General features: G+C 42.8%; 3 protein-coding genes across 3 annotated transcripts in view; all 3 read right to left on the minus strand.

Moving 5' to 3' along the window:
• The window catches only part of LOC135220745 (mitochondrial carnitine/acylcarnitine carrier protein-like), a 38253-nt gene extending 27446 nt beyond the window's left edge, over positions 1 to 10807 (minus strand). The window contains exon 1 of the mRNA XM_064258195.1: positions 10649 to 10807. Within this exon, the coding sequence (XP_064114265.1) occupies positions 10649 to 10741 (93 nt within the window). The 5' untranslated portion in view covers positions 10742 to 10807. The remainder of the gene's footprint in view (positions 1 to 10648) is intronic.
• Positions 1 to 20716, minus strand: part of LOC135220747 (uncharacterized) — a 671524-nt gene that overhangs the window by 510402 nt on the left and 140406 nt on the right. The window lies entirely within an intron of this gene.
• On the minus strand, positions 11412 to 18493 carry LOC135220742 (protein artichoke-like). Its single transcript, XM_064258180.1, is given in 7 exon segments — positions 11412 to 13647; positions 13650 to 13791; positions 14095 to 15540; positions 15818 to 15964; positions 16153 to 16383; positions 17423 to 17744; positions 18403 to 18493. Coding segments are annotated over 6 exon segments (2769 nt in total). The 5' UTR covers positions 17462 to 17744; positions 18403 to 18493; the 3' UTR covers positions 11412 to 12883.

Consider the following 20716-nt stretch of genomic DNA (forward strand, 5'->3'; position numbering starts at 1 on the left):
AGGAGTAACGTGTTTGGAATACTCCTGGCGCTTGGCAGGCGCAGAGCGCCTCGAATACTCCTGGCTTCTAGTAGGCGCATCTTGTTCAGAATACTCCTGGCGCGTGGTAGGAGTATTAATTTCAGAATACTCTGGGCCGGGGAGGAGTAAAAGCTTCGGAATACGACTCCTGGCGCCTGGGAGGAGTATTAAGTCCAGAGTACTCCTGGCGCCTGGGAGGAGTATAAGCTTCGGAATACTCCTGGCGCCGGGTAGAGTATTCAGTTCAATACTCCTGGCGCCTGGGAGGAGTATCTAGGCCCGACGAATCCTGGCGCCTGGTAGGAGCACGTCCTTCCAAATACTCCTGATCCTTAGAATGCGTCTGATGTTTAGTAGGAGTATTGATTCCGGTAGGCGCTTTCCGTCTCACAAGCGCTCTTACTCCTAACAGGATCTTCCTCTTCGCTAACTCTTGGCGCTTGATTGAAGATCTTGAATGTTGTACTGGCTCTTTGCGCCTACTCGGAGCCTGGCTTCTGGTTGGCGCCCTACTCTTGACAGGAGTAACTTCCTTTCTTACTTCTCTCCTGTCTAACGCATTGCTCCCCCCAGAGATGGCCGCTTGTGCGACAACTCCCCTGAAGGGTGCGTCGCGCCCGACAGGAGATCGGTATTTAGATCTTTTAATAGGAAGCCTATCATCTTTCTTACGAGTAGGCTCCTTATAAAGAGTTCCTACTAACGAGGCTAATTGTTCTTGCATATTCATTAATATTCTCCTGTCGAGGAGTCTTTCGAACCAGGAGAGGGAGATCTGGAAGGCGCTCTAGGATCCCTTCCAGACCCAGAGTCTGAATGTATTCTCGCCTTCTTTATTACCGAAGGCGCTCCTTCTTCAGAAGAAGCGTTCGGGACTCGAATTGAGTTCATGCTCTTTCATACTCCATCTTCAGCGGACGGGAAAGTTTCGACTCCTTCCATCCATCTCTCGGAGAAGGCGAACTAGACGAAGAAAAGCACTCTCGAAGGACGCTTTTCCTATAGCGGTCCTTGCAATTATTTGATATGCTCGATTCTGCCGAAGGGACGCTGATCGTTGGGATTCTCCACAACCCCCGTACGGCTTTCGACATTCCTTCTCCTCCGGGCCAGGGAGCTTGGAAGAGGTCTAGACCTGGGAGCGTCGCAGAGACGACCAGACGCCCCCTCCACTACACTGGGGACACTAATATCACTAGCGAACCACATTCACTTTCCTTACCTTCCAATGCTGCGACCTTTTCCTGCATTTTCTGAAGGGAAGCTCTAAGTTCTGCTATTTCCGAAGCAGAACTAGAGGGATTAGCAATTTGTGAACGGGCTGAAACAGAATGGGCATGATTATCAGAGGAAGAAGCTTACAGAACTAGATAGTAAATCATGAGAAGCAGACATTCTGCGGGTTTTATAAGCCGCCTTCCTCTCTCTATCTTTCTCTAACTTCTTCAAGTAAAGAAGTTAGATTCTTCCACTCTTGTGCACTCAATTTCTCACACTCGTCACACGTATTCTCAATCGAGCATTCAGCCATTCTACACCCACTACAAGTAGTGTGAGGATCTACCGAAGCTTTCGGAATCCTCACCTTACAGCCCTCATTCACACACACTCTGAAAAACTACACTAGAGTCAGACATATTCACGAATTCCAAAAACCAAGTCCAAAAAACAGTCCACGATAGCGAATGCCAAACAACGATCCAAGTACGTCACCAAATATCAGCGAGAGATGATCAAAAGCTTTGCGAAAAACGAATTCTAGTCAGGAGGAAGTAACAACAATGTTGATACCGCCGGCGACAGAGAGAATCTGATTAGAAAACGGGAATAGTTCCTAGTCCTGGCCACCCAGAGCAGGGCGGTAGATCACCTGACCTACCTGTAGCGAGTGCCGCGAAATTTGAAATTCTGTCGGGAACGACGGAGTCTATAGCTATGTATATATCTGACAGGTAAGTTGAATGTATGAAAACATTCTTTCCAGTGCCTTTTCAGGGGCCTGGAAAGGTCCGAATCCTTCCACCCTCGTTTAGGCGAGGGAGAGGCGGACGAAGAGAAGCACTCTCTGAGGACGCTTTTCCTATAGCGGTCCTGAGCAGTCTGTCGAACTACAGAACCTGCTGAAGGGACGCCTGACCGGGGGAATTCTCCACAACCTCCGTACGGCTTTCGACTTTTCTTCTCCTCTGGGCTTGGGAGCTTGAAAGAGGTCTAGGCCTGGGAGCGTCGCAGAGACGGTCAGACGCCCCCCTCCGACAACACTGGGGGCACTACTTCACTAAAATAATCACTTTCACAATCCTTACCTTTCATGGCAGCCATTTGGATTTCATCCTATGAAGTGTAGCTTTCAGATCAGCGATTTCTGAGGCTGAATCTGAATGTAAGCTTGTGAGGGCCCTGATACAGAATTAGAATCAAATGCATAGTAATGAAGAGTTAGAATCATTAAAAGGTTTCAATAGGTCTTGTACTACACCCGCACCCTTAGATGCAGCCCTTCTGACTCTATCCCTCTCTAACTTCTTCAAGTAAGAAGTTAGAGTCTTCCATTCTTCAACATTCAACCTCTCACACTCATGACAGGTGTTAGTAATAGAACAGTCAAAACCTCTACATTTGCGGCATACAGTGTGAGGATCAACCGAAGCCTTCGGTATCCTCACCTTGCAGCCTACATTCACACACACACTCACACAACCACTTGAATCAGACATTCTTGAAGAAAAATAAAAAAAGCAAGTCCAAATCCAGTCCACGGTATCAGAAGCCCTCCCACCAAAACAACAATCCAGGCACTCACCAAAAAGTCCAAAAAAGATGATCAATTGTCTTGAAAAGCAAATTCCAGTCAGGAGGTAGTAGCAACGATGTTGATACCACCGGCGACAGAAAAAATATGATAGAAAACGGGAATGGTTCCTAGTCCTGCCACCCGGGGCAGGCCGGTAGATCACCTGACCTACCTGTAGCGAGTGGCGCGAAATTTGAATTTCTGTCGGGGACGACGGAGTCTTAGCTATGTATATATCTGACAGGTAAGTTGATTGTATGAAACCATAGGTTCTCTGACAGGAGCTGCTGCAGAGACACACCCGGCGTTAGCCTGGCTAACTCGAGTTCACCGTGTTGGGCGGCATCGGGTCTTCAGACGGCACGTAAAAAAACGCCGCTGTCGCAGTAGAGGAGGCGGAAGTAGCTTGCTCGACCTGCCGGACTTGAGAGAGCCGTCTTGCCCTGAGACAAGAGACTCCACCTGGTCCAGAACCAAGTCGGTGAGCTCCGATCGCGGCAATCCCACCGTTGGTCTGGGTTCCCTCTTCGGGCCCCAGAACGACTCGAGCCGGGACGTGGGCTCGGAAGGTGGGAGTGGCGATCCTTCCCCGAGGTCGTTGTGCTGACGAATCAGCGCAATTACCTTGTGCTGACCGAAATCAGCTGCAATTACCTCGCGGGCAAAAGTTACCTCTGGATGCTCCCGGAATGACTGCATCCTGAGGGAGCAGGACCATCCAGTCCCTCGAACAGGAGGCAACTCCCGAGACCCTCCCCTCTCGGGGGGGAACAACGCGACAGACCCCTCTTGGTCTCCTCCAGCCACTTGCGCATACGTCCTGGCCGGTCCTAGAACCGTGCCTGGCACGTAGGGCGTCGTGGTGGGATCATGAGGGGCGCACCCCTCACGATCACTCCTCAATACCTCGCTCCTCCCGGTGTAACCTGAGGAGGTTGATGGTACGGGAGAGGCAGACCTGACGCTCCCTCCTGGCTCGCTGGCAGAACCAGCAGGCTTGCAGGGCCTGCAGGCGATCGTCAACCCGCGGTGGCGATCGAGCTGCAGGCCTGGTCGAACCTCTCGCTGTGGAGAACGGCTGGACTGAGCACAGCGGCCCGATCTCGAGTGTCAGAAGAGCTGGTGCTGGTTGCCATACCCGATCGCTCTCTGTGAGAGCGACAGTCAGGCGACCTGCAGGCTCCACTGTCACGGTGGGACCGGTGCTTGTCCTCACGGCACGTCACATCGCTGGTGCCAGCCGTGGCTGGCACCGGCGAATGGGGGGACCTCTTCCCAGCCTCAGCCCGTGGCCGGTCGTGGACCGTCACGTCAGCCCGGGGTAGCCAGCTGGTCGCCGCGAGAGCGAGAGCTGGTCTGGTGAGAGTCGCGTGAGCGGCTGTCACCAGTCTTCCGCTCCGTGCCATGAACCTGACGCTGAGCGGGCTCAGAGGTCTGGTTCCTGGCTGCACGATCGCTGGTAGGCGACCGTAAACTCGGTACCTCCCGTGAACGAGAGGCCGAGACGGATCCTGATGCAGTGGCAGAACCACTGACACCAGGCGAGGAAGTGCCGGTGTTAGCCGACACCCCTCTGATCCCCGTAGTCTTCTTCCTTGCGGAAGAAGAGACGGGCCCTGCTCCCGAAGGAGCAGGATTGACAGCGGAAGAACCCCCGTCTCACCGGAGCGAGACGGGCCTTTAGAAGTTCCCGAAGGAGACTTCTTAGGGGGGGAGGAGGCGACCTTCTTCTTCTTAGGCTGTGAAGCCTTAGAGATGAAGAAAGGGAGAGGCGGCAGACGACGACGACGACGACGAAGAAGACGACGACGACACCTTCCTCCTCTTCCTCTTCTTCTTCGTCAGCTTCCTCAGGACCGATGTCAAGTCAGCCATCCAGGGCGGAGCGGGCTGCTGTTGCCGAAGCAACAGGGCCCGGACGCACCTGTCAGACAGAACCCGACATCGGGAGCAGCGCGCCACGAACAGGAACGACATCAGAGGTGCAGGCATCACAGGAACAGCAGGAACGGGTACAGGAACGGCAGCGGTGGTCGGCAACATCCACATCACTCGTCAGCGGGCTGGGCAGGTACGACAGGCACGGCAGGAGGTACAGACAGGCCAGGAGGACGGACCAGCGACACCGACATCCTAGGCACCGGCGGGAGGTCCAGGGGCGAGCTCTTCGGGCACAAGAAGTCCAGTCGAGGCAGCACGGCAAACCCAGGCGGCAGTGGCATCACACTCCCCCGTGGTACGGCGATCGGCCCCTGCACCGATGAAGTTGGTGTTACAGACACCGCATGCGGGGAATACACCAGATGAGGAGGTGAAGCATAGCCAGGGGTCGACAAGGTCGTGGTAGTGGTGGTCACCGTGGCATGCGTGACCGCAACCAAGCCAGCTAGATGGTAGAGCAGCCCCTGGACACTCGGCACGCCCTGCAAGCCCAACGATGCCCACACCTGCCCAAGGTCGTCCTTCGCAGCAACAGCACCTGAGGAAGCAAAGGTCGGGTGATTAGCAGGGGCCTCTACCCGTCCGCGCGGTGTAGAGGAACGGATAGAGGACCCAGAGTACAACTCAACGTCAGGGTACCTAGCGCCCTCCTCCACACTCGACAGGTCGGGTGAGGAGAAGGACCTGGAAACCTCCCCCGCAGGGGAAGGCGCCAACCGTGGGAGCTGAGCAGGGGCAGGAAAGAAGACGAAGTGTCCGTAACCAAAGGAGTCGCGGGAGAGCTCTCCGACGACTCCTTTGTCGGCCTTCGCTTCTTCCTACCCTCGTACATGCCCCACTGCGCCTCCAACCAAGACACACATACATCACAAGGCTTGGCGCGGGTACACTCACGCCCCCGACACCGAGCACACAGCACATGAGGATCGATTTCTGGGAATGAGCGGAATTTTCCGCATTTATGCCCTTCGGTTCCCGGGCACAATCGCCGGATGGTAGCAGGGCGCGGAGAATCCATCATTGATCAATAATTCACTTGATAAATGAATAATTATAAAGGAAATGATTCTACTTACAATGATTCTTCACAGAAAGAGAAAACACAACCATACAAACGATAGAAAGCAAACGACGAGAAGCGGGCAGAGAGCGTAGAACACACACGTCCACTCACTGTGAGGCCGAAAGCAAAAGTGATTGTTTACCTCCCAGTCGCGCGCGCGCGCCTGTCGGACAAGCAGTTAATTACCGAACCCCTTGTTCAAAAGCTTACGACCTATCCAGCTGCCGCTAGTAACCTTCCTATTGTAAAAGGACCGAAGGTTTGTATGCCGTGTCGGAACAAACAACATTTTGTTGCCTATATTAGTGAAAGTATGAAACTTGTTATTCCCGGGGTTATGGTTTGAACTGAATTCATTCTTACCTTGTAATCAGTGGTTTTTATCCTTACTGCCATCACAACTGAAACTCCACAGTGCTTATTTGATTGTTATTATACACATTTTGGTCTCAGTTCACTCCACATTGCACTTTAAACCCGTTGCTGTTCCTAGTTTCTAAGCGCGCGCCACAAACACAGTTACGAACAGCAGACGACGAACTGCAAAGTTTTATTCCCTAAATTGTTTACTTTACTCGTTATTTAGTTTAAATTTACTTTGTTTTTTAAAAATTATTATTTAACTCATGTATATTATCCCTTTTTTGCAACCAAATTACCCCAAAAAATTACAGATATTTCTAAAGTAGATACAATCAAATGTTTCTAACGTTTTCGTACATCTGGCTGCCGAAAACCATAGAGGAACGACTACGGAAAAGTGCATAGAGGAACGACTACGGAAAAGTGAATTATATATATATTTTTTTTTTTTGCTTTTTTGTTTTTGCTAGCACTTTTCATTGATTTCAGTCTATGTTAGTATTTTGAAGAATTTCTTTAATAACCGTATGCAAAAATAATGTAACCTTTAATGTTTGCATGCTTTAATATTTGCATGCTTTAATATTTGCATGCTAAGAATGGCAAAATCATCGTTGCCACATTAGTGGAGGCTTCACACATACGCCGTTCCATTATTATAAACTGTTTCCATGAATTCTAGTTGTCATAGTAATGCAATAATGATAAAATTGCTTTAATATTTATGTATATATACTTCCAATACATAGCCTAATTCACCAATTTTAATGTTTTGTGTGTAGTAACTTATACCCATTTGGAGGGTCAACACATACCGAATGGCAACAGAGAGAGAGAGAGAGAGAAAGGAAGGCGGAGGAACGAAGAAGAAAAGGGGCTGGGGTGGCGGTGGAGGGGAGGGGGGGTGGGGGAGAGGGGGGGGGGAGAGAGGGTAGGTGGAGCTTTATACGCGTGTTCGTATCCATTTCTGCATAATGGAGTTTTTTGCTCTTGGTACAAGGACAAGTGTCGTTATTCTTTACTATTAGTGATTCACGATAACCCTTATAAATTACGGCACTGGTGTAATGACACTATAGCAAATCTCGTTCTGTTACGAGTGTTCGTTACAGAAATAGGTATTGCCCAAAAACGTGCTTGCACTGTCTCTGAAACCCATAGTAGACATGCTGCTTAGTTGTCAATCAAGTTTTTATAACCAAGTATTTTTTACAAGCTAGGGTAGATCACCACGGCAGGCCAACCAGGCCACCTACAATCAACGCTTGCCACCCTCCGAAAAAGTACATTATAACGCGTCCTGACACCCGAGATGGGCATCAGTCGCGACTTGTTGTTGGTGAGAAACGGAGCTAAAGACCTCTACTCTCCTTTCGAAGTAAGCATTTTCTCCAAAGTTAGAAATTAAGGCCAAATTTTAAGATTTAAACAGAGGGTACGGAAAACGGTCTCAAACGTAGTGCAAATCTCACCAAAACGCTTTAGAAATTTTTACTTACAACTAAAAATGTTTCGAAGATTGACGCCATCTCGATGTTTACGAAGTCGCTTGTGTCAACAAACTTTCCATTTCCTGTGATAAATCCGCACACCACTTGTACCCACAGGACGCTGGGAGTTACTTTCATCACAACAATCGAAACACGGATTTTTCACCAACAAAACAAGCCAGGAGTAAACAGCTGTTTTGGTATAAGATGACGAGAAGCGTGCTCTTAGCTAATTTTTAAATAAGTAGTAAAACATCAATATTTTACATATTTATGATGATTAATTTGAAAATATTCGTTATTGAAAAAGTAACTCGACTCTGACTCAAATTTAAGTAATTATTTTTCTGAATTAGAACGTTCTTTTAAGTTTGTATTATGACGTCACGACATCTTGACTTTTGTACCTATTGTAAATAATTGCTATACTCAACTGTCTTGCAGAACAGTTTACCAGTTATTCATGCAGATTGTTATCAGCTATTCATGTAATTGTTATAATCGTAATGCGCATATATATATTTTATTATTTTCTTTTTGGATATATGAATATATTTTACTGCTGGATTAACCGCCGTAGTGTGACGCAATCGTTTTCGGTCCCTGGGCCTCTGTCTGTTTTCGCACCATAAGAAATTATGGGGCCGAATTTGCAATGACCAGAAAGTCGTTAAAAGAGGAAAGTTAGCATTGAGGGGCATATGTTTTGACTGAGAAAAATACAAATTTATTCAATAGCTAGCTTGTAAAAAATACTTGGTTATAAAAACTTGATTGACAACTAAGCAGCATGTCTACTATGGGTTTCAGAGACAGTGCAAGCACGTTTTTTGGGCAATACCTATTTCTGTAACGAACACTCGTAACAGAACGAGATTTTGCTATAGTGCATTACAACCCAGTGCCGTAATTTATAAGGGTATCGTGAATCACTAATCGTAAAGAATAACGACACTTGTCCTTGTACCAAGAGACAAAAACTCCATTATTCATAAATGGAATACGATACCGCTATAGCGCTCCACCTACCCTCTCCCCCCCCCCCCCCCCCCCCCCCCACCCCCCCCCCCCCCCCCCCCCCCCCCCCCCCCACCCCCCCCCCCCCCCCCCCCCCCCCCCCCCCCCCCCCCCCCCGCCATCCCTTTTCTTCTTCGTTCCTCCGCCTTCCTTTCTCTCTCTCTCTCTCTCTCTCTCTCTCTCTCTCTCTCTCTCTCTCTCTCTCTGTTGCCATTCGGTATGTGTTGACCCTCCAAACTGGGTATAAGACTACACACAAAACGTTGAAATTGGTGAAATTAGGCTATGTATTGGAAGTATATATACATAAATATTAAACAATTTTATCATTATTGCATTACTATGACAACTAGAATTCATGGAAACAGTTTATAATAATGGAACGGCGTATGTGTGAAGCCTCCACTAATGTGGCAACGATGATTTTGCCATTCTTAGCATGCAAACATTAAAACATGCAAACATTAAAGGTTACATTTATTTCTGGCATACGATTATTAAAGAAATTCAAAATACTAATATAGACTGAAATCAATGAAAAGTGCTAGCAAAAACAAAAAAGCAAAAAAAAAAAACCATGTATATAATTCACTTTTCCGTAGTCGTTCCTCTATGCACTTTTCCGTATTCGTTCCTCTATGGTTTTCGGCAGCCAGATGTACGAAAACGTTAGAAACAGTTGATTGTATCTACTTTAGAAATATCTGTAATTTTTCGGGGTAATTTGGTTGCAAAAAGGGATAAATATACATGAATTAAATCAAATTTGTTTTAAAATAACAAAGTAAATTTAAACTAAATAACGAGTAAAGTAAACTGTTTAGGGAATAAAACTTTGCAGTTTCGTCGTCTGCTGTTCATAACTGTGTTTATGGCGCGCGCGCTTAGAAACCAGGAACAGCAACGGGTTTAAAGTGCAATGTGGAGTGAACTGAGACCAAAATGTGTATAATAACAATCAAATAAGCACTGTGGAGTTTCAGTTGTGATGGCAGTAAGGATAAAACCACCGATTACAAGGTAAGAAAATGAATTCAGTTCAAACCATAACCCCGGGAATAACAAGTTTCATACTTTCACTAATACTATAGGCAACAAAATGTTGTTTTATTGTGCTGATTACAACTGCAATCTTGAGTAAGATCAATAAACGTTACATATATACGCTAACATTGTTCAAATGAGTGCTGGGATGGCTGGGGAAAGATGGTGGCCATCACTGATCAGAACCTTCCATGAAAAACGTAGCCGCCATATTGGATTTCAAAACTGCCTTGAAAACATATTTCATGAAGAGCTCACATGCTTATTTTAGTTTGTGTGGGGCTTTCATATATCACATTATGTTGACGAAACTTCAGTCTTTTAAATGGTATGCAATTGTATTCTTGTTTCACCAATTAAATATCGAGTGAATAAGACCCGTCCACCGTGATGAGGGTTGGCCTGCCGTGGTGATTTACCCTATATCTTTATTATTTACTTTTTGGATATATGAAGATGTTTTACTGCCGGATTACCGCCGTAGTGTGACGCAATCGTTTTCGGTCCCTGGGCCTCTGTCTGTTTTCGCACCATAAGAAATTATGGGGCCGAATTTGCAATGACCAGAAAGTCGTTAAAAGAGGAAAGTTAGCATTGAGGGCATATGTTTTGACTGAGAAAAATACAAATTTATTCAATAGCTAGCCTAGGTAAATATCTATTAAGGGGACCTTCATAGGCCTATGAGAAATGTGTTAATAATTCATGAAATTCTTTAAACTAAACGATTTAAATCATAGAATAATAAAAATTTAACGATTGAATGGATTAAATCATTATTTAAATCAGAAATATTAAATAAATAACAATAAATAGCCTATAACGGTGTCAGATTCACGTCGCCGGCTTCGTCCGCCATAAGACACCCGTCTTATTTAACATCTATTTCCGCCTTAATTATAGACTCCCTCTTACCTTTATGGTATCCAGGGGATGCCCAGCGGCCACGAGGCACATGCCCCCGAAGCCCCCGGCGAGGAAGTCCTTGGCAGGACTCACAGGGGCCATTTTCGTCGTAGGATTTTCGTCCCGAAACTCAAAAGGTAAATAAAGGGAGGGATGGAGGTCCGCAGTGTTGTCAACAACGGTTCGGAATTTATGCTTTTAATTAATTAATATAAATTGAATTTTAAGTCGTTTAGGATTTTGTATATTATATAGTTAATGATTATTTATATATTCAGATTATATCTAATTGTATTTATCACTTTAAACGCATATACGTTAATTATTATTATCTAGTCATTACGTTTTTTAGGTTGGTACGACTGCGCGTCTCAGCTGATTGGGTTGTGTTCTGTTTATGTGGACGTTTTTTCTTCGACGTAAAATGCAAAATTGTTATATATTTGGTCTTATTTATCTAATATCTTATTAATATCATACTTTATCATACAATTATTTATCTCATTTTATATAAAATATAATTATCAGCATTAATTTGACGTAATTTGTATTTATAAGCGTTTATTCTTGCATTTTCTTTTAGTCTTACGTAGAGACAACCTCATAGCATCCATTATTTCTTGTGAAAAATAAGAACATTATTAAAAACATTTTAAAATTATAAATAAAGGACTGAATTCCAATTCAAAATATTCGATTACTATTTTTAAAAAGTAATTCATATATATTTTTAAAGATACGAGAAGGAATAGAGAAAAAAATAAACAAGAAGTCACTGGTTATAATTGTTTTTATTAGTAAAGCTTAAACTAAACACATAAAACAGTTGCCATAAATATATTTATTATTATGCGTAATTATCAACTTGTATCAGATGCCTAGTCATGATTGGTAGTTTCTGAGAGAGAGAGAGAGAGAGAGAGAGAGAGAGAGAGAGAGAGAGAGAGAGAGAGAGAGAGAGAGAGAGAGAGAGAGAGAGTATATAAAAAAGGACTAAGGTAAATTATTCAAAATGTGTTAATTATTTATACAATTCAAATTTCCCGTTGTAATTTCAGTGCTATGTAACTTATTACAATATAATTTTAATACTGTCCCTTAACATGTTATACTTTAATTTACATATATTTTTTTAAAAAATAATTTTCATTAAAATGTGTTTTCAGAGGAATGTAGAATATGATACATTAAGGTCCATGTCATATTTTCCTACATGCCTTGAACATTTCATACCTTCTATTGCACGTTATTTAACCAGTCATAAATATACATATACATGACATATATATTTTTTGCTTATTCATGAACCGTCTCGTTTTTAATGTCATGTTTCTGTGAAATGTCATATAATACCAGTTAAATCTTTCAGTCATACATTATATTGCAAGTCAGTATAGGTCAAAATTTTCTATTTTATAGAGCATGATAAAATATACCAACGTCATATTTCATTTTGCATTTTTTTTTCTTCATATCAATGTCATATCACAACTGTTGAATGCCATATTTATAATAAGTCATATCATGAAATATAGTTATAATTTATATATATATATATATATATATATATATATATAGAGAGAGAGAGAGCGAGAGAGAGAGAGAGAGAGAGAGAGAGAGAGAGAGAGAGATTGTATGTGTTATGTACTCTAAATTCTTAAAAAAAAAAACATAAATACTAATAACTTGTATACAAATAAACTAGACAATCACATATGCTTATTTTTGTACCTATATGAGTTATCAATTTTGTTATCTAATTCTAATAATAGTAATCAATAATGAAGTCTGAGTCCAGAAACACATAGGAAGACAGAAAATTCTTAATGGCGAGTGAACAGGATGTGTCGTGTGAGCATTGGTTCTCAAAATCCTTGTTTTTACGACATTAAGTAGATTAATCTCTTTGCAATTTGCTGAGAAACATTGCACATTTTTAACGTCCTTATCATAAGATTAGTTTCTGCAAGTAACTGAGAAGAGAAGCATTACATATTTACTGAGAAGCATTTACTCATTTTCAAATGTCATCATGCTAACATTATATTTACATACTGAGAAACATTACACATTTTTTAATATATAAATTCACTTCCAAGGCTTGCATATTGTTGCGGTATTTTATTCAGTAAAAAACAAATATTTATTCCCTAACGTAACATTTTAAGATCCTAGAGTCTATAAAAATCACCATTAAATTACAACAAGGACTAATACAAAACTAATTCGTCGACTAATACGAAACTAATTTGTCTGCTGTCGCAGGAACTCCTGTAACTGCTGCGCCTTCCGCTCCCTCATCACCTTTCTCTCCGCCTCTATCTGCTGCTTGATCCGCCTCTTCTCCCCGGCCAGTCTCCGCCTGTACGTCACCTTCCTCAGCTGCTTCTCCTTCGCCTGATGTTGCCTCTCTGCCTCCAATCTCGCCTTCTCCTTCGCCTTCCAGCTCTGGTAGTTCCTCATCTGCCGGTTCATCGTCGCCTTCTCAAATGACCTGAGGTAGGCCTTGGCCTCGTCTCCCTGGGGCACCTCCGGGCCATCTGACAGGCTCACGAAGCTCACGCTCTCCACTTCCTCTTCTTCTTCTTCCTCTACCTCTTCTTCTTCTTCTTCTTGGTCGCCTTCGTCGTCCGACTTAGTCCGGAACCCGACCCTCCTCCTGGAGTCCATGTGCTCCAGCCGCATCTCCTCCGTGTCCTCTAACTTGAGCTGGACCTCTTTGATGTGCTCCCTCTCCCTCTCCATCTCCTCAAAGTCATCCTCCGTGAGGGGAGCGTAGGCGTCCTCGGGCATCTCCTCCTCCGCAATCCTCAGCAGGTCCTTGACCTCATCAGGAGCCGCAGAGAAAGCGGTCAGCGGAAGCCAGTTCGGCTCTTCCTCGGAAACGATGATGGCTTCGGGTTCCTCGCCTTCCTTTTCAGGTCCTGCGACCTCCTTCGCGAGGGATGGGACGGGAGGGGTTGGGTCGAAGAAGTGCTTGGGGCACTTGAGCCTCCGGGTGGTGACGTGATGTCAAAGTGAGCGTGCTGGGGAGGAGAGGTGCAAATTGGAGCCACCCTGGAGTCATACCTCAGACGGACAGGGTCCTCGTTGGTGCAGACTGTCCCCTGGGTTTCCTCCCACCTGCAGGTTGTGTATGCAGGCTGTCTCACCTGAAAAAAGGGAAATGATTGACTGAAGTTGGTCCATTGATTATGGCTGCTGAAGGAGCAGAGTTAGAAATGAAGGACTGCTAATATTAGAACTGCTTTCACTGTGAAAGTACTGTCAAGGAAAAGTGAAAGTATTGCCTCATTTTTCACCCAGAAATTACTCTAAAAACAAGAGGTGGCAGTAAATTTACTAAGCTATCTTTTATACAATACTTGTAATTTCAAATAATATCATTCTTTAAATGGGAATTATTATACTAATGACTACCATATTTGGCAAAGATGAAAGTTATTTTCTATTACCTTGTTGGTTATGGTTGGTTTCAACTGGAACAGGTCACAAGTGCAGTGCCACGGATTTTGTTGGAGCTGGATCAGTTTAGCCGGAACAAGCACGAAGATCCCCAGAGGCAGAGTTGTGAGGTTGTTATGGTGTAAGTACAGTTCGCGTAGACTCGACAAGTGGTCAAACGTTCCTGGGGCAAGCTCGTCAAGGCTATTGCTGCTTAGATCTAAGTAACGCAAGTTTTTCAGGCCGAAGAACGCGTCCAGTGATAACCAACTGAGGTGGCAGTGGCTTAGGTCCAAGTGCTCCAGGTTTGGAGTGGCTGTAAACGCGTCAAAATCAACTGAGGTGATGTGTCCGTGGATAGTCAGTTCCTTCAGGTAAGGCATCCCCTCTAGAAGGGCACGACTGAGCGAGAGGAATGTTGTGTTCTCAACCTGGAGAACCTTCAGCAAGTTCAGTTCTCTGAAGGTGTCAACATGGAGTTCAACCGACACATCTCTGGAGCCCAAGAGAAGCTGTTCTGTGCCATTGACATTTGAGAAGGTGAAGGGAAACACGTGAGTGAGAGGGTTGTTGAGAAGACGCAGAGTAGCGAGGCTAGGCAGACTTGGGAAGCTGGCTGGGCCCAGTCTATCAAGTTTATTGTGATCTAGATCTAGGGTCAGTAACTTGTCTAATCCTGTGAAAGTGTTTCCTTCAAGTTCCAAGATGTTGTTGTGAGCTAGAGAGAGATGTCTCAGGTTTGGAGTTGGGGCAAACATCGCCGCAGGCAGGACTTTGATGTGGTTGTGTTCCAGAGTGAGAGTGTGCAACTTTGTCAGTCCTGTTAGGAGCTCCTGTCCAACGCGGTCCAACTTGGCATGAGCCACACGAAGGTATTTCAGCTGCGGCTGAGATATGAAAGGCGCCAGTATAGTGTCTGATTCCGACTTGAACACATCGTAAGGCACGATGTTCTCCTTCTGCTGCTCTTCCAAGAGAATCATCTCGATTTCCGACTGTAGCTCGCTGGCCGGCGGCAAAGTTGGTATCTTTGACATAATCTCCGGGGGGAGATTGAGGTCTCGGATTTGGTCGGTGAGAGACAGGAACTCCTGAATCGGCAAATCCAGCAGAGTCTTCGAAGACACCGGGTGAGTCTGCCTCCTCAACCTCCCTCCCTCCAGAGCGGCCACGAGACGAACGTACTGCAAGTCTAAGAGCTGGAGGTTGACGAGAGACGTCAGCGCGTCTTCGGAGAGGGCCAGTTTGAGATCCTGATCTTCTTCTTTCAGTTTCTTATGCTCTTCTTTCTGCTCAACCATGTCCACGACACGGTTGGGGAAGTAACCAGATATCTGAACAGCCTCTTTCCTTGCATATCCCTGAATATGGAGAGCCCTGAGTTCTTTCAGGGGGGCAAGATGTCCACTCTCGATGACCGTTAGTTCGCTCGTTGCTGCTTGCAAGAGACTGAGTACCTGGAAGTTCATGAGGGTTACTAGGTCACAATGGAAGTAAACCAGGGAGACTTATAGTTAATTATAATCAAGTATCACCATAGCTTCATAGATGGTAGAATCAGCTTCTAAAATTAATAGACAAAGGTCTACCGCTTGGTCTAATGATGGTACACTGTACAAAAGGTACCACTAACTATGTTATTTTTAAAACAAGAATCTAGTATTGAGGAAAATGCAAATAAATTAATATTTAACAAGTCATATTCAAATATTCAAGCATACACTGAAAACTAACCATCGTACGTGGTGGCAACGCACTTATCATCTGAGTCAGATTCGTCTCCAGCATCAGGGCGCAGGTTGCGTGTAATCCCCTGACCTCCACGTCTAAATCTGCATCAGCGGCCGTGCTTGAGACGACGAAGTCTCCTGATTCCATTACCTGAGGAGAGAGGAAATTAGACCGATGGTTCAGACAGCATTAAAAACAGTACATAGTGGTTATGACATTCATCTTAGGGTAATATTGCCAACATCAACAGCAAGGCATATGACTAGCACACTGAAATCAATAGAGCGTGCGGGAAAGTGCCCGAGAGAGCAAACGCAAACTTTGTCGTCAAGCCTCACGTCATTGGGATGCAACTGTGGAAGGTCATCCTCGCCCCAAGAGGTCATCCAGGTCAGGACGAAAGAGGCGGCTTTCATTGGGGCGCCTTCGCAGGCGCACTCCTCGGGACAGCCCAGGTTAGGGTCCTCCTCCAACTTGTGACGGGACACGATGGACTTGTGGACAGGTTCTGACGTCTCCAGGAGGGGGTCCTCTTCCAGCAGAGGCGTTCCAGAGCTTGCGGCGGCGGCCTGTTCCAGAGTAAAGGAAAACGGGATGTTGAGTGTTACTTTTTTTCTACGATGTTCAGTGGGTAACTTAGATAACTGAAGATACCGAGTTAATGGGGAAATTTAGTGTATTTATAAAAAATATGGAGATGAAACTTGGTAAAACCACAAATTTATGATATACATATGCACCAATAGCGTTATATAGATGAAAAAGATCAAGAATTTTAATTGAATGTAATAAATAGACATACAGGAAGAAATACTATCAGTCATTTTGTGCTCTACTTTCCCCAAAGTGCAATAAAGAGAGAAGTGTTTGTAGGCCTATTACATACAACACTGGGATGAAGAAGGCAGATTAGCAGTTGCCAAACTTCTGTTTACTGAGAAGATGTTGATTAGGATAAAATTAAGATTCTATTAAACATAGAGAAGAAGAAATATGATAAATGAACACGACGTTAAGACAGAAAAGGAGATAATCTGATTAGCCATTATAGAGCCACGGCCTTTGTGCCTATAACTTGGTCAGCTACTACTACTACTACTACTACTACTACTACTACTATACTAGACCTATAAGTGACCTCTCTCTCTCTCTCTCAAGACTACGGGCTGCTACATTAGCTAAAGCCTGTGCTGGCATAAAGCCAGCTTAATACTCAACAACAACAACAACAACTCTCTCCTCTCTCTCTCTCTCTCTCTCTCTCTCTCTCTCTCTCTCTCTCTCTATATATATATATATATACATATATATATATATATATATATATATATATATATATCTATATATATACTGCTAGCGTGCCTGGTTTATCAAGTACTTCCGGGCCAGTGTACCAGAGTGTACCCTGGTGATAAGAGGCGATACTACACAGCAAGGACATTGGGCTATCAACCAATTAACCCTAATTTTAGGTTTATTTCACTTAATAATAATAATAATTCTCAGGTTTGTATATAAGTTCACTGGCCATCTCTATTTACAGGGATGGAAGCCACATCGTCCTAAGACTTTTAAAAGAAAATTTATACCAAAACCAGACCAACTTACCAGAATAAGCAACAAGGATACCACGACCTTTTCCTTCATTTTTTTTTTCTTCCAAGTTTCTACGATGCTAAATAATTAGTTTTCTTTACGTTATATAATTTGGGTTTTTATTTATTTATTTATCTTTCGTTTTTTTAATTGAGCGATTTTTAAACTCAGATGTCCAGCTCATCGGCGATTTTCGTCTGAAGAAGTCGATCTTGTGGACTGGAGATCCATAGATTGAGGAATGGGCATATCAAAATAAACTTTTTTTTTAACGTTTATTTTTTATTTTTTTCTTAATATCTTAGACCCAGCTGCGTGTTTATGGCTGTAAATTCTGTAAGAAAAACACGCACTGTAAACATTTAACTTTAAAAATTACACACAATATAACAGATAGGCTTACTTTTTAAAATAAACGCATTCACTCACCCGTACGATAACTTAATTTTTCAAACTTCACTTTAATAACTTTTTTTTTCTTTACACTTTACATCAGCCGTTTACTTTTCTGTCCGCCTTCTCTCGTATTAATCGTTGAGGTGAACAATGGAATATTTCACAAATCCATTTGGGTTTTATATATATATATATATATATATATATATATATATAATATATATATACTATATATATATATATATATATATATATATGCTCGTAACTCATAAGCCAGTGGAATTAGCAAAAATTAAACCACAAACATCTTTTTACGTATTTTTTAAACAAATTTCACATAAATACAAACGTCCTCACATATATTTCACAACACTATTTTGCCATTTATTTTAATTAAAGAATTCATTGTTTACTAGATGTTATCAGGACCTTAATTCAGTTATAGTTGGGAAATGCACAACTTTCTACGCGACAAAAAAAAAAAAATCTACTTAAATTCACTCATTGTTAAGAAATACACAAACAATCCCACGCGCCACAACAATGCCCAGATAAATATGCCTGGGTTTTGGCCAAATTTTTAAACCTGGGGCTACCGGGAAATGCCAAAATGCCCAAATATAACCCACACACGACGCCTCGCGGACGGACTAACCCGCGGAGTGAGCAGGAGGTCATCAAGTGGGTGGGTCAGCCGGAAGTGGCATGGGGGCGTGACACTGATAGACACAGAGACAGAAGTCGACTGTGACACTGTGTGACTGTTTTTCAAGGAAGGACGAACGCACACACGAACACACACGATGATAGCGGAAGAGAATAAAAGGATTATTATTATTATTTTCATTATTATATGAAAGAATAAATTATATAATAGTTCTGCCTTACGAGTTCATTTTGACAACGTATGACTGGAAACCTCTTATAAACTTAATGTAGTTATTATTTTATAACTAATTACCTTTATATGATAATTATTTTTTTTTGAAAAATATAATTGCCTTATGTTTGTTGTTATTGCCCAACTATAATTGGCTTTATCATATCAAGCACATTTCCGCAGAATAGAATAACAAACTAATAAAAAATGGAGAGGTAATGTGAATAAATTAGTTATAAAGGATTCTTTTATAAACAAAATCTCTCTCTGGATACAGTTTTATGGATTAATGTTGCAGTGAATTTTATTTTACTTCAAGATCCGTTAAGTAATACAGTACAGTTACTTTTAGTTTGAGGTTGCAAGCCTGATCCCCTTGACTACCGTAGCTGCAACCAACCAGTTACCAAGCAACCAGGTACATTATCATAGCATTGGTTGAGAGTAGCACTTTTAATTTCTCAGAGGAAGGGACAAAGTTGCTTCACACCATGGGATTGAATTTGGGTATTGTAGGTGACCCTAAGTGTGGTATAGTATGTCCCTTTTATTTGTCAACAAGAGAAAGAACAGATTAAAACTACTATTATTAAAGACAGAACCTTTTTGAAATACAAAGACTAAAATGTAAATGTGTACAAAGTAGCTTAATAAGCATTTGCATATGTGTAATCATACAATAATGTCTGATCATTTAACAGAGGGATCGCTCCATCAAGCATTAAAGCCCATGTTGTACACACAACCCAGTCACCTTTAAAGTAATTAAGGGCAATCCAGCACGCTTCTGAAGTGAACTCCAGCAGCAAGATTAACCAGAAACAAGGAAGGTTTTGTCTGGATTTAAACCTTAACATGGGCAGTCATCAGTGCACACAAAGTCAAAACCTGTTGCGATTCAGTTCGCCGAGTAATGGATTATACTTATTGTCTTGAAATCTCTTATCTTGAAGCCAAACTGTATTAAGATTGTTTTTTTTTTTTAATTAAAACCTTCGTGTGCTCTGAAAATCTTCATCGATTCAAGAAGTTTTAGTACTTTTTGTTTGAAATGTTAGCTTAAAAATTATTTTTTGGGGTAAGTTAGTTAAAAAATTGCTTTATAAACTTACATTCTTGCATTAATTTACCAATATTTTCTTACAGGGTTTACAGTTAGTGCATGCAGTCACTGACTGCACCTTTTAACTGTAGGATGTGGACAGCTATAACATGAGTATTCAAGCATGAGAGAGAACAGGTGACATTCAGTTGCTATGGTTGAACATTTGAGTTTTCAATAGCACAACAATCAGGATTCCTCTATGTTCCCACAAAATAATAAATTATGGAATTCAAGCCTTAAGGAATTTTTTTTTTCTTTTACCTTTGAGATACTTTTCAAGAACCAAATTATGCAAGTTCTTCTCTTGTGATTTCCACATAACTTCTGACCAAGTCTTCCTAACTTACCTTTGCTGTCCTCCAGGTAGGAGACCAGAATACATACCAAGGTCTACAAGCAATCCTATCCACAGCTGAGTGGGGCTGCCAAAATACAGGTTGGACTTTTAACTCCAGTTCAATACATAACTGATTGCAGTTATAGTACCATTATACAGTACAGTAATACATTAGTTTCAAGGATTTACCTAATTTGTCTATTACAAATTTTGTAATGCTCAAGCACTTTTGACTTAGAACCCCCAAACCTAGTGTTATTGTTAATACAGAATTCATGTCGCAGAGTAAGTTTGTAATTAAAGTAAACTATTTTTGACAAAGTGGTTATCTAGGATTTTCAACTCAGAATCAAGCTGTGTCGATACTTACAAGATCTGCTTTAAAACATCTACTGTTTAGATGTAACCCTCTCACACAGATGCATTCCCAAGGACCTCATGTAATCAGGTAGAGGTACCATGCATAGCACTAGGTGCCAGTCTTGATACTTTAAAGCATTTACTTAAGATGTCAACTTTCTTTACTTTGCTTATTGGAATTTTCTTCAGACAAAATACTTTGGCAATTCTCACCTAACACCAGAAACA

This window comes from Macrobrachium nipponense, chromosome 2, assembly GCF_015104395.2.
Source record: "Macrobrachium nipponense isolate FS-2020 chromosome 2, ASM1510439v2, whole genome shotgun sequence".
In the NCBI taxonomy this organism is placed as follows: domain Eukaryota; kingdom Metazoa; phylum Arthropoda; class Malacostraca; order Decapoda; family Palaemonidae; genus Macrobrachium; species Macrobrachium nipponense.